Raw genomic sequence first — 15,102 nt, 5'->3', positions numbered from 1 at the left:
TTTATCGTTTAGACATCGTAAATATTAGTCTTGGTTTATTAAAATCAACATCAAAACAAATTTAATTTTCCGCCTTGTTTACAAATTTTTACATTTTAAATATTTTAAGGGTAACAATTCACCGATGCATCTACCTCGTTTCTTGTGCCTGCTTGCAACTTTTGGTATTTTCTAGCAACATGTTGCAAAAAACAGAGTTGTATACGAGGATTTATGCCAGATTTAAAACAAACCCACTCAATACGAGGATTTATTTTTGTATGGAAAATCTGGTAGATTTTGGGTGGATTTATCAAATAAAACCTGATAATGTGCTAAATCCGGCTAATGAAGTCATCTAATATATGAACGGAAAATAAAAAGAAATCGATGATTTTCATTCATAATTTTGCAACTGTTTTTGCAGTTGTCCCGGACGCCCATGTCACACAGGTTTGGTTTTTTGACAATCAATACATGTACTCAACTGTCTTGTCATTTGTAAACTCAGGGTTAGTGAACAAGTTTTTTATCGGACAGTATTTTGTAAAAGTTTGTACATATTTGCAGAAACTGTTGGGTTATCAAACAGACCAGACAATTTTTCTGATTTGAAACAACCATAGTGTACGTGGATGACCGACAAACATGTTCACATTCATAACTGTCAGTGTATTTGCCCTGGTCAGATTTAGTGCTGTGGGTGTATGTAGTCAGTCTCATTGTCATAACAATCAGCGAAAATTCTCATTAAACGTTAACCAAACCTAGTTTTGACTATGTTGATGATTTTTGACGATTTTCCAAAGTTTATTGACGATTTTGTGATTTCCGATAAAAAACTGTCGACAACGTTGGTATACATACGCATTTTTTACTAATAGTACGCGCTCTATTCTCGTCTGTACAACAGAAGGAAAACAGTTCTTTTGTTTGTTCACAATATAAAATCGATTGTTATACAATCGAAAACTAATGCAGAAGGAAGTACATATGGCGAAAAAACAGTGGCGTTGATATGCATAACATGTATTAAACATACCGTGTAGAAGCCACTTAAAGAAGTATGGAAGGTTATCAGAGTACGTAAAAATACTTTAAATAAAGTTTCCAATCGTTTCGTTTCGTATTTTCCATAGGAACAATACAAAACGAAACATAGCCCTCGTTGGCCGAGCTCGCTGTTTAGTTTCGTTTTGTTTACATTCGTGAGTACGAACAAAACGAAAAGCGAAAAGTACTCAACTCCACAACAACAGATAGAAAACTAAATAGTACTAAACACATGTGAATGAATCAAAAACGTTTGGTGGTTGATAAAATTCACTGTGGTATGCTGATTGGTGCTTGATAAAATTCACTGTGGTATGCTGATGCTAACTTATAGGGTTGTTAAGCAATCACATGTGTGTGTGTGTCTGAGTGTGTCATTGACAATACGCACGGGAAACGTTTCCCAAAAATACTTCTTGTTTCGGTGGTGAATGAAACAACTCGGCAAAGCATAGCCGAAATTACATTTCAGCAATCGTACTGTTTCCATCTTTTTAGATTGAAAAGTTTGTGTTTTTGTTTTGGTTGTGAGAATGAAACGATTCAGAGAAGCTGAAAAGTTTGTGGCTTTGTGTGATTGGTACGGGAATCGTTTTGTTTGTTTCCGTTCATTGAAGGTTATCATGGTACAATAATACAGGTAGCATTATCATGCCAGCTGATGGTAACATAATGTGTCAACTGCATTGAATTGATGTCAAATTTTGACATCTTATGTTGCCAACAATTGCCGATGCGGCTACCTGTGTATTTGTACCATGAAGGTTATGTTGCCTCTGTTATAGAGTTGTATAGTTCATGAACGAACTAGTTCAATTAACGATTCATCGAAAAGAGCCTATAAACTAGATCAGTCAATGTAGTTCATTATTAAATTAGTTCCCTGAGCGCCAACCGAAAGATCCACGAAGAACGATCAACGAACGAACGATTCACAATCTAGTTCAACATGTCGTTCACAAATGCATAAAGTGACGCCGTCGCCTGTGTTATGTGATGCCCTCGTAATGTGATGTGTTTCTTTATGTTTGGGATCAAGGTAGTGGATCCGAATGATTGAACTGGATATTGAACTATGAACTAGATTACTGAACTAGTTCAGTTAAAAGAGCTGAACTATTGAACTAGATATTTTAAATTAAATAGATTGTACAACTCTTATATACATTTGTCGTTTGTCTTTCCTCTGCCTATAATTTTTTCACGGATCGTTCTTCGTGGATCATTCGGTTGGCGCTCAGTGAACTATATTGACTGATCTAGTTCATACGGTCTTTTCGAAGAATCGTTCAATTGAACTAGTTCGTTCATGACCTATACAACTCTAATGTATATATGTGTTAAGTTGAGTACACACAATCAGTTTTGACTGTCAGTTTTGCTCAAATAATCGGTCGGTAAAATGAATATGCTTATAATTTCGACAATTAACGAAATTTTTCGGTAAGTTAACGATGAGTAGAAAGTAGTCGCTACCCTCTACCGACACAAACAGTGATGCCAACTTTTTTTTATGTTTTTAGTCATAATTTTGCGATTTTATTTTACGGATTTTTGTCGGTAACAGCAAAAATGAGTTACAGAATCCCACTACAGGGATGTATTTTAGAACAAATGGTCTTGTTTAAACTCATAGTGGCATACATGGTTGCAACCATGGCACAATTACCCAGGTAGTGGTATCACACCAGCTGTTCGAATATGAAATGTCAAATCCTTTTTAAAAAAATATTTTTGTTGTAATTTCCCCAACAAACTAAAGACAATTTTGACATAACATATTCAACATTTTACGATACCACTACCTTGGTAATTGTTCCATGATATCATGACAGTTATCGCCAGTACAAACGTACTCTAACAAAAGCCGTATTTACACCGAAAGATAGGCAAATACTAAATGAAAAACCCCTGATGAGAGGGCATCGAAGTTAATTAGAGGAATTAAGCGGAAATAAAGAGATGTTTACACAACGAGATCTTCCACGCCAGTCGGTCAATCCTTTTCGTTTAAAAAGACCCATTGCAAATTTGTCCGTTAATTTTAAATTTATTTAATTTTAGTAGATGTTAGATTATGATTTGAAGTCTGATATGATTAATAATAAATATGTACATATATACATACATATGTACACATACATACATATATATTGTATTCTATTGTAAATCTCGTTTATACCGGTTTAAATTTGGTTTTGTTTTTTTTTTCATATCAAGTAATTGTGAGTAAAATAAATGTTGTGTATATAACATTATAATATCTAAAATAAATTACGTGTATGTACATAAATTGTACACACAATTAATTAAAAAAATGATTTGAAAAACAACATTTTGTATATGTATTAAAAATCACACAAATATTAAAAATTTATCAAGAAAAATTAACCAAATAGAGGAAACAACAAAATTGTTGTTCCTTTTCTCAAAAGAGGATTTCATACTAAATATAATTTAACACTTAACATATTCTTTGATTGGCATTACAATGTACCGAAAAAAAACTATATACGAATTTAACAAATATAGACATTAATTATTATAGTTTATTAATTAATATATTTAAGAACGAGATTTGTATTAAATTGAATAACATTTTCAAATTTGAAATTAAATTGTGTTATTGTATGTATATATGTATGTAAGTATGTATAATATAAACACATAGAATAATTAATTATTTATTTTTGGTATATTTTTTTGGGGGGAATTATACGAACGAAGTTAAGTTTAGACTACTACAAAGTACAGTACAACAGTACACATCAAATTATTAGAATAATAATATAAAATAGTATCAACAAATAACATACGAAAATAGTTCAATTACGATTACGAAACAAATAAACGAAAATAATGAAAAAGAAAAACAGAATATATTTTGTGTGTGTATATGTGTTAGAAGAACAATGAGAAAAATAAGTTTAAAGAGAAAGACTTAATGGAATGTTTCTTTAATAGATTGGTAAGAATCACTTGTTATACACGAAACTTCTAATTCAATGAAACATATGGTTGGTGTACATATGGACTAAGGATAGTTGGTGTTTCGGACAGAATAGATAGTCAGAAAGATAGACAAATAACTGTGTGTTTTATTATTTTTAATTAAGAGTGTTAGTATTTTTAATTTTGTTGTTGTTTAGTGTTAAAGAAAATGTTTGATGTTTTGAGGATTTTGTTCTATTTTGTTTTCACTAATTTATATAACTAATATTTGGAATTTATACGTACTTGCACGTCCTACCATCTGTACGGCTCGGACGCCTTTCCTGAACGTGGCCACTGTGGTTGATTTGTAGTACGAGAGTAGTAGTAGTAATAGTTGAGAGGTAGGTAGGTGGTGGTGGTGGGGTCGTTAAATAAAATAAATGAATTACATAGGATTGAGGTGAAATTCGAGGTAAAATGAGATATCATTAGAAAGATGAAACTTTCATAACATTTACAACATGATTTAAAAGTTGAAACAAACAAACAAACAAATCAAAGAAGGAGAACAACAAAAACAAAAATGTAATTGAAAAGAAAATATCAAAAGAAAAACTCAAATATGATTTATAACTAAATGTTTTGTTTATTTTTATTATGTGTGTGAGAGATTTAAGAGCACTTTTAGGTATTTATAACCATGGCACAATTACCAAGGTAGTGGTATCGTAAAATTTTGGATATGTTATGTCAAAACTTTGTTTTATAAAGGAATTTGACACTCCATATTCGAACAGGTGTGATACCACTACCTTGGTGATTGTGCCATGTTTATAACTTAGAATTTTATCGGGCATATTTGTAAATCACATATTTTATACTTATTTATCATCTCCATTGATGTGTCAAACGATAAATATAAAAATAGTTACCAAAAGTGGAAGAAAAACGCATTTTTTTAATATGATCATATCAATGAATGTTAATAAAAGTGTTCTTTATGTGAGAAACGCTTCATTGACATCACTGTAGCCAACACTGAACATACCTCACATAAACAATGTTCCTCATTATCTCCCTTTCTTATACACATTCTCCCTTGTTATTTTATTACCAAAACAGCTGATCTTCATACCAGTTGTCAAAATGCGTTATTGTGAATAAAATCACATACAAAAAGTAAACAAGCAATTCACAGTAATGCATTATTGTGAGCAAATTTGACGTTTGACATGACTTCATGTAACACCTTCTTATTCCACCATGTTTATTACGCAAGAGCAAGTAGATATTACAAAAAACCCACATTAGCTGGGTTTTCGGAACATTAGGGAAATTCCAGAGGAAAGTATGAAGTATAAAACTCTTACTTTGTAATCGATCGAAGACTATCTGCAATAAACATCTGGACTTAACAGAACTTTTATGCGAAAAATGTATAAAGGAGTTATCCAAAAAATTGCAAAATTTTGGAGCCATATCCGGGAGAAAAAATTATGCTGTTGCAGTAACATTTTTGATAAAGATCCAATAAGTGGTAATAACCGAAACATGGTGGAATAAGAAGGAGTTACATCAAATCATGTCAAACGTCAAATTTTCTCACAATAATGCATTACGGTGAATTGCTTGTTTATATTTTGTATGTGATTTTATTCACAATAACGCCTTTTGACAACTGGTATGAAGATCAGCTGTTTTTGGCGTTACACCTTATTATTCCACCATGAACCGGATTATCGAGGATAAAATATTGAAACTCCCGGTTTCGTCAACTGGGCGATTGAAGATATTAATGAAAGCCAGTCAGAAAAGTGTTATTTATGAAGAGACTTTTGAATACATACGGTAAAAGTCTGTTGTAAACAGGAAAATGCTTCAATTATTTACTAAGAAAATTTACTTGCTGGAACCGGTTATACGAAGAAGAATCGAAAAAAATAAATGTAAGGAACGGAAACTTGAGGAGGCTCGTGAAAGAAACCCAGTATTTGGAAAAATCTTAGTGATCTTCTTCAATAATCAAATCTGAAGAATGTTGAAAGGATAATGCTAGACTTGATGCTACGGTAAGCACTCAATTAGAGATGCTACTGGACCCACAGGATAAAGCTGCAAGGTCAACAAGGAGAATCGGGGGAACTTTAACCCGAATTGGACAACGAGCGGTTGGAAGGTATAATTTAAAAAGGGAAAGAAGATGTCTTCCTATTTGCGATGAAACTAAAAGATCAGCTCAACAATGCTCTGTGTGAACCCCATGAAGAAATATTAGCGACCGACCAACAACAAGGCGAAAAGAGAAAATTAATTGAAGTTTAAAGAGTTCGGAGATGAAACAGTTCAGCTGAAACCGTAGAGATAAGTTAGCGGTACAAAGACCGGAAAATGTCTAGAATGACTCAGCATTCAGAAGGAGACTGAACAAAGAATCTGCATACAGAAGGGATAAGGTTATGGACCATATTACCAGGATGACGAATCGGTCAAAAGCTCGGCAACGACCAAGAACCATGTAGAGACAAGAACTCTGCTCCTAAATCTGAAATATATTGTGGAAATAATGCCATGAAAGTCAAAGAAGTATAGACTTTCTCCGGCAAAAGGTCAAGGTCAGAGAATTGAAACTTCCACAGAATGACAACGTAATAATTTACTCCTAGAACGATAAAGCAGCCATATGAACTGGATTCAGGCTACTTGAAGGTGTTGTCCGATATAGAACTTCTTGGAAATTGTGTACACTGGGTCGAATGATGTGCAAATTTACTGACAAAAATGAGACCAAATTCATAAATTATGAGCTCATCAGACATTTACTTCTTGTCCGCAGGTCTTTTTTTAAGTTTTTGGGATATTATCTCAGGAAGTATGAACATACCCTAGAAAGAATCGTATCGGCGAAAAAACGATCCGTGACGTGTGTTTAAACTGCACATTTTTAAATTTTAGGTGGGAGGTATCTGAAGGGACGGGCCGGTTTGCAAAGTTTGGACCAAATCAATTACTCTCTTCTGGTGGCTAGGTACACGAAAGAGTAGACCGATAGGGACTATTTTGGAACTTTATCTAAGTGCAAATACAGAATGTTATGGGATACAAATATTGGCCCAAATCATTTTAACCGTTCGATAGTCATCGATTAGCACCAGACAGACAGACGGACCTGTATTACTCCACTATAAATAGTTTGAAATGGATCGATTCGATTTCGATTAGTAGCATTTTTTATTAAATATCTGGGTGTAATTTTGGATTGGACACTTAAATGGAAAGATCAAATCCTGAAAGAGCACACAATGCTTACAGATATTGATATATCTGTAAAAGAAGACTGGGGTTTTGATCCTTAGAGGATCTGCGCGATTAGACCTGTCGATAACAAATGCAATTTGAATCAAAAGGGACCTCGTAACTTACCGCCAACACAAGCTCAACAGATCATATTGACTCAGACCGAAAAACATTAATTTAAACAAGTAGGAAAAATGTTAAGTTCGGTCGGGCCGATCCTTTTATACCCTCCACCACAAATTTCAGCCATTTCGGTGGATTAATGTGGCCACAACCTTCAAAATACCGAAAATCGGAAGGTACTGTTCTATGGGGGCTATATGATGGAGTGGACCTATACCTACAAATTTCTGGGGGAAAGTTTTATATCCCCAACGAAGACTAAATACCAAATTTCAGACATCTCGGTGTGATAATGAGGCCAAAACATTCAAAACACCGAAAATCGGAAGATATCGTCCTATGGGGGCTATATCAAAACGAGGACCTATATAAACATTTTATGGTAGAAATGTTTTTTAGCCTATGGAAACACAAAATACAAAGTTACAACCGATTCTTTTGTCAAATGGGACTAATACATTCAAAATATATTAAAATTGCGCGTACTTTATATGGGACGTTATATGGGGGCTATACCAAAATGTTCACCTATATAAACCAACTTTGGTAGGTATATTTTTTGGCCTCTGGAGACACAAAATACCAAATTACAACCAATTCGGTGGTAAAATGGGACAAATATCTTAAAAATTCCTTAAAACGACGAAGCGTCGAGCGTCATTTTGTATGGGGGCTATACGAAAGCGTGGACCTACATAGCTCGTTTTCAATACCAAAAGTCCTACGTACATATAATAGATTCAATTTCAATTCAATTTTCAATTTATTAAATAGATTTGAATAGATTTTCCCAAAATTTCATCCACCTACGTCAATCCGTTCGGACGCTAGAGTGATTTCCACAGACGGACAGACGGACGGAAATTGCTATATCGATGTAGAATTGCACGCTGATCAAGAATATATGTAGTCTGTGGGGTCTACAATGATTATTTCGAGTAGTTACAAACGGAATGACAAACTTAATATACCCCCATACTATGGTGGAGGGTATAAAAAATTGGAGACCAAAATATTTCTTAGTTTGCCGGATCATAAAATGGTACTTCAAGCGAAAGTCCGAGCGAGCACTGAATATCTTAGGAAATTAAAATATACATCATCCTAACGAAATCAGGGTATGCTAATTTCAAAAACTATGGGGTCTTGTCACATGCACAGTAAAAGCGTACACTTGCTAAAGTCAATCTCTGTGGATATGTGGCGCCCAACCTAGATAGTAACCACGAGATAGACAGCATCGAGTATGAATCAAGTTATCTTTGATATTGTAATTATGTAATTTTTTGTATATTAATTTTTTTGCAACTTACAAAATTGATTCTTCAGTGGATATTCAATATTCGTGTTAGATTAAACATATGCCCGATATTTTTCTCTAATAATCTCACACATACATATGAGGACAAAAACATGTTATATATTTATGTATAAACAAAAATTTTGTTCGTTTGGTGTTGGTTGGCTGGCGGCGAATTAAATCTTATTCTTATTTAGGTTTATTATTATTATTTTATAGCTTTTTATTAACCTCTAACCTTTACAATAACTATTATTAATTATAAATGGTTTTTAATGTTGTCGTAGCCTATCGAAGTATAGAAACCAAGAGGCATTTCTATTTTGCAGGATATTGGCTTGCTTTTTTCTGTTTCTTGTTACTCGTAACATTATTTAGCATTGATTTATTTAGAAAGTTATTGGAAATATGGGTTAAGGTTACATTACTTATTATTATAAATTGGTTTTGATTAAAATAAATTAACCTTATTTTGGTAATCACTAAGTAATAAGAATAGCAGCAATTAGAAGATGTTACATAAAGGCAGCAAAAATATAATATTTAATTATTTTTTTTTATCGGCACAGCATACAAATGTTAGCAAAATTTAGAATTTTTTATCAAATTTTAAATGCGGGTAGCAGGGTTACGAAAAGGAAGAAGACTAGTTGGAAATTATTTTGAAAACAAATTAATTTAGCAATTATTTTAATTTGTCTGCATTAAATTTGGTTGTTTTTTGTTCTTTTATAAATTGATTAGCTTTATTTCTATAACGCTTTAGTATTTAACTAATTGAATGTGTGACAAACTTGTATTTAAAATCGTACCCTCCATTTGATTAATGGCTGAGGTAATGCCTTGATTCACCATTCCAGTCTGCATCATAATCATGCCCACATCTGTAAAATTATTCATTAACAACTTCAACAGGTGCTCATATCATCATCATTTTTAAATTCAAGGTGATTTTTAATTTAATGTTTTTTTTGTTTTACTTTTTATTATAACTATTTATTGTTAAAGTTTTTGTTATTTAACTTAACCTAGGACACATAAATATGCAATATCAAAATACTTGGGCTGCAATTACATACACCATAGTATTATACATACACATAAATAGAAGATATACATACGTTGAGGAAATTCGTTATAATGTATTAATACAGTGGCTAATTCCAAATGGATTCAAAATTTGATTTTTAAAAATACCAAATTATTAATGACCAAAGAAAGTCCTGCACTATTTTACTTAACTCTTTTTGCAAAATGAAGAACACAGCAAAGAAATATAACATTGGACCTTAGTGTTGTAACGATATGGAATTCTATAGTGTCAATATTGAAGAAGTTTTTGATTATAAAGACATCTACTAAAGGTATCATCAAACCTAATCACGGCAGACTTGTATGTTGAAAGTGTTTTAATTGGTCTGATAACATCGTTCTAAGTAGTTCCTTCATTCATGTATGCATGCATGCAACCCTATTATGGGAGAAAAACTAATGAGGGAGCAAAAGGAACTAGCTGAACCGCATAGTCGGACCTAGTACCGGTCGTTCCTTTTGTGGAGTAGTTCCTTTGAACTTCAATCGTTCGTTCATTAGTATGTCACTCTAGCATAAACGCTTCCATTTTAAATTAAAAAGAACGAACGTAAGAAAGAACCAGATGTAGTTCCGTTGGTTCATTTTTCGGAATCGTTTCCATGAACTAGTTCTTTGCTGAACGAACGTCCATCATAATGCTTTTTCAAGTGTTCTGTCGTCGAACATTAATTGAATTTCTACTAATGCTCTTTGCAAGCACATATCCATGATTGAAAGTTCGGTAGCTCAAAATATTCTTTAAGTTGTTTAATAATGATGGGACTTGTAATACAATTGCCTAGAAACCACCTAGACAGATGATCTAAACCCCAAGATGTCCCAAGTAAATCTGAAATTGAAAATTTTAAGTCATATGACTAGAACCGAGATATACCCCGATATTTAAAAAATTAAAAAAATAATATCCAAAAGATTGCAATCTGTGCATCGAATGCACTGACTCTTTATAGACTGCGCGCAGTTTGCACATAACCACAGTTCGCCAGGCAAAACCATCGTGTCCCCTCGCCTGACAAATGATGTTACCAGACAACCCGTCATTTCTCTTGGATAATACCATCTCCCCATAATTGTCTCCATTAGCAGACCAATATTTTTTTTTATTTCAGTATACTTTTTACATTTCATGATAGACAAGCAAAAATCATTTTATCACAGAAACGACTACAGATTCAAATAACACAAACCCTCCTACGATGATGATATTTGGCTTTAATAAACGGATAATGATTGGAACATGTAACGTGAGAACTCTCTCTGAAACATCTATACTGCATATTCTCGGTTTGAGTGAGGTACGATGGTTAAATAGCGGGACCACCAAATTATCAACTGAACACAAATTCCTCTATTCTGGAAATAATGAGAACCACTAGCCAACAAGTGTCTTATCAGCTACCAACCAATTTCAGACCGGATAATCGTAGCGAGATTCAATTCGCGGTTTCGAAATATCGCCATAATTTAATGCTATGCACCCACTGAACCGGATGACATCTCAGCAAAGGACGATTTTTACTCACAGCTCGATGCTACCATGAACTCAATTCCATATGGAGATATAAAAATTGTAATTGGCGATTTCTATGCAAAGATTGGAAACAACAACACCAACATCGAAGCGGTCATGGGACCAAATGGCCTAGGCAACACCAGAGACGAGAACGGAGGCCGGCTCGTTGACTTATGTGCTAGTCTAGTCTATACATTGGAGGTACACGCTTTATTTAAAAGATATACACAAATATACGTGGCAATCCCCGGACGGTAGAACCCGAAACCAAATTGATCACATCATAAGCAGTAAACTCTATGTGGGCTCCTTAATGGATGTTAAGGCAAGGCAAGGTGCTGACATTGATAGCAACCATCAGCTGCTAGTTGGAACTTTCAGGCTACGACCGGCTGGAATCTATTGCACAAGCATGGAAACAAAGTGATCAAACCATCCTTGGACAAGCTGTAGAACGCAGGAAATCGTGGATAAGCGAGTCAACCGAAAAATTCTGAAGAATAGAATGAAAGTCGCTCGCACTCCCAGTGAAAAGGCTGCAGTGAAGGCGGAATACAGAAGATCAGCAGCAAACGTTAAGCATCTCACTCGTATCGACAGAGAGATCTACTACAACAACATCGCAGATGAAGCAGAGCATGCATCGAATGTTGCTAACTAGTCCACGCAGCTATCAAAAAACTAGGTGGAAACAACATTAGGAGCGCCGCAACAATCAAAGACAAAGATGCAGCTGAGCTTACTACACCAACCGAACAGCTAAATCGATGGCGCAAATTCTTTGTGGAAAATCAAGTGACACTATTTAAGACGCGACATTTCAACGCAACCACCAACGTGCGAGGAAATCAAATAGGCTCTTGAATCTCTACGAAATGGCAAATCCAGCGGCCCAGGCGATATACCGGCAGAACTTCTTAAATATGGTGCACCCACATTCGCAGAAACCCTAACACATATAGTACGTTATGCATGGGTCTCAGAACAAATACCAAATTCACGGAAAAAGGTGTCATAATAATGATCCCCAAAAAAGGCAACTTGAAGGAGTGCAAGAATTGGAGTGGCATTACCTTACTAAACGCGGTTGCAAAACTGATGGCCACATTGATACTTAACAGAATTCGTCCAGCGGTGGAGATAATGCTACGAGGCGAGCAAGCTGGTTTCCGTCATATGCAGACCATATTAACACTCTGCGAATCATAATTGAGCAGTCTGAAGAATACAACTCACCTCTTTATTTATTGTTCGTCGATTTTGAACGAGCTTTTGACATGGTATCCCGTGAGGCAATATGGGATATTCTCCCTCTCAATGGAATCCCCCACAAAATTATCCAACTGATGCGCGAGTTATACAGTAACGCAACCAGCTACGCACGCTTCAATCGCGAAGAAAGCACACCATTAGCAACAACTTCGGGTGTAAAACAAGGATGTATACTCTCACCGACGCTATTCCTCATAATTCATGACTACGTTTTGTGCCAAACAAACAACGAAGTACCATATGGCATCCAATGGAACCTCAACAACCGCCTAAATGACATTGGTTATGCAGATGACATCTGTCTCATGGCACATCGCTTTGTGGGCATTGAAGCAATTTTGAACAGGCTTGTAGTGAATGCATCACACATAGGTCTTAAAATAAAGACAAAGATGATGCGAATTGGGAGTAATGTAACGACGCCTTTGACTTTAAACGACATTGTCATTGAAAGCGTCGACACCTTTAGCTACCTTGGAAGCATAGTATCAGCGCATGGTGGATCCGAAGAAGATGTATTTCCCGCATCAACAAAGCAAGAGTAGCCTTCCAGGTGCTGCATAAAGTTTGGGACTCCAACAACATAAGCCGTAAAACCAAACTGCGAATTTTTGATAGCACCGTAAAATCTGTGTTGTTCTACGGTTCTACCACGTGGGGAATAACACAAATAAACAGATGTCTAAGACGTATACTCCGCATCTATTGGCCAAACACCATAAGCACAAATGTTCGGCTTGAGCGTACAAATAACATACCTGTGGAAAAAGAAATAAAAAAAGCGAAAATGGACTTGGATCGGCCATGTTCTCAGAAGACCCGATGATGACATAGCCAAATCTGCATTGTAATGGAATCCCCTAGGCCACCGCAGACCGGGACGACCACGCACGACTTGGATAAGAAGTGTCAAACATGAATATGAAGCCCTCAACAACACATGGAACCAAGTTAAAACCATCGCTAATGATCGCAGACGATGGAGAGAATTCGTAATCGCCCTATGTTCAACATGAACATTTTATTGTATATATTTCTTTACTTTTGTGTGTAGATAAAAAATAAAGGGCATATATATGTATATACGCTCGCAGTCGCATAAATTCTTATAGGGCAAAAATCGATAGCACCGTGCAAAACCTCTACCCACCATGCGGAATGGTCCCGCACAACACACCCCAGCCATTCAATCATGTGTGCAAGTGATCTGGCATGTCATCTTTTTAGCATTTTCATCGGTGAATTTTATATGAGCGTGGACCTTAAAAGATGGTATTCATTTTTTGGATCCAAAGCATGTCATTTAGACCAATGCTTTGACATGTAATTTTTTGAAGAACTATCACACAAATATACAATAATAAACACTGTTACAACGTTTTGCTACTACTGCGGTTTTTCAATTTATCCGTGAAAAAAATCAATGCGAGAGTTTCGGTAGTAAATGATGATATAGCTGGATCTTCGGTGGAACAATGTACATTTGTTTTGAAATCTCTATATTTCGAAGTAGACGTCTCCGCTTATGTTTTGCCAAGATTAACAGAAAATTTTCCAAGCTATTATCCTAAATTTGGTATCCAATTTGATTTTCTGGATGGAGAAGAGAAGAAATTTATTGAATTTACAGTCCAAGAAACAATTTTTGGTTGCGTGTTTTTTATGGAACGATTTTCAATTGAGTTCTCTGGATTTATGTTGCACTTTGGTAGATAACACTGTGAACCGAAATTCTGGGGGGTGGAAAATTCCTTTTGGGAGTGAAAGCCATTGATGAGTGTACACAGAACCGCAAAGGACATAAGTGCGGTGGGTCGAACTTTTGAGTTATGGCGTGATGAATTTTTCGCTGTTGTTTTGCCTTATTTTTGATACGACATGTATTCAATCAAATCTAATGAGGATCTTTTTCGTAGAATATTTCGACCTTCTAACTTGCTTCCTTCCATGTCCTTTTCGTCCTTTATTTCAAGAACCGCAATAAAAGTACCACAACATGACATTATTCAGCTTCGAAATGTTCTGCAAAAATGTCGCTCAGAAAATTTTGGGTACTGCTTTCATTGACAACTAATCGATATTGTCGCTTTTTCATAGTCCTTTTACACATTTACCCTATTTTTCTTCAGAAAATGATGCCTCTACGAAATAATGTGTAATTTTTTCTTTAATTTTGACAAATTATTACTTTCCTTTCGTGTTCTTAAATTGATTGTCCTGCCACTGTGTATAATACATTATTAATATATATTTTTGGTTAATAACATACATATAGATATAAATATTAGTACACGGTGATTTGAAGCCATTGCGTGACACAACAATATAACCATAAAATTAAATATAACTCTTCTATTCCTTCCTTTATATAAATCCGGATTTTGTTATTAGTAAACTGATGTGTGTTCATTTCCAAACTACTCTAAGATTTGAATTATTAACTTCACTTTTGTAATAACAATACTCTAAATACACAAACACCATTGTACAAATCTTTAAAATGTTTATGTACAAGATAATTATTGTGGGGAACTGCTGG

General features: G+C 34.8%; 1 protein-coding gene across 50 annotated transcripts in view; it reads right to left on the bottom strand.

The window, feature by feature from the left end:
* slo (calcium-activated potassium channel slo) overlaps positions 1-15,102 on the bottom strand; it is a 297,333-nt gene that overhangs the window by 36,969 nt on the left and 245,262 nt on the right. For 22 of the 50 annotated variants that reach the window (XM_073962642.1, XM_073962641.1, XM_073962660.1 and 19 more), the window contains one exon: positions 9,496-9,567. The exons of 23 other annotated variants lie outside the window; for them this stretch is intronic. In XM_073962642.1, the coding sequence (XP_073818743.1) occupies positions 9,496-9,567 (72 nt within the window). Of the gene's footprint in view, positions 1-9,477; positions 9,568-15,102 lie in introns of all 50 variants that reach the window. 5 more of the 50 variants (XM_073962622.1, XM_073962621.1, XM_073962624.1 and 2 more) reach the window with 1 other exon arrangement.

This window comes from Musca autumnalis, unplaced genomic scaffold (assembly GCF_047663935.1).
Source record: "Musca autumnalis isolate F117 unplaced genomic scaffold, ASM4766393v1 scaffold_1, whole genome shotgun sequence".
Classification (NCBI taxonomy): domain Eukaryota; kingdom Metazoa; phylum Arthropoda; class Insecta; order Diptera; family Muscidae; genus Musca; species Musca autumnalis.
The sequence above is the reverse complement of the archived record's forward strand: the minus strand, read 5'-3'. Positions and strand labels throughout refer to the sequence as shown.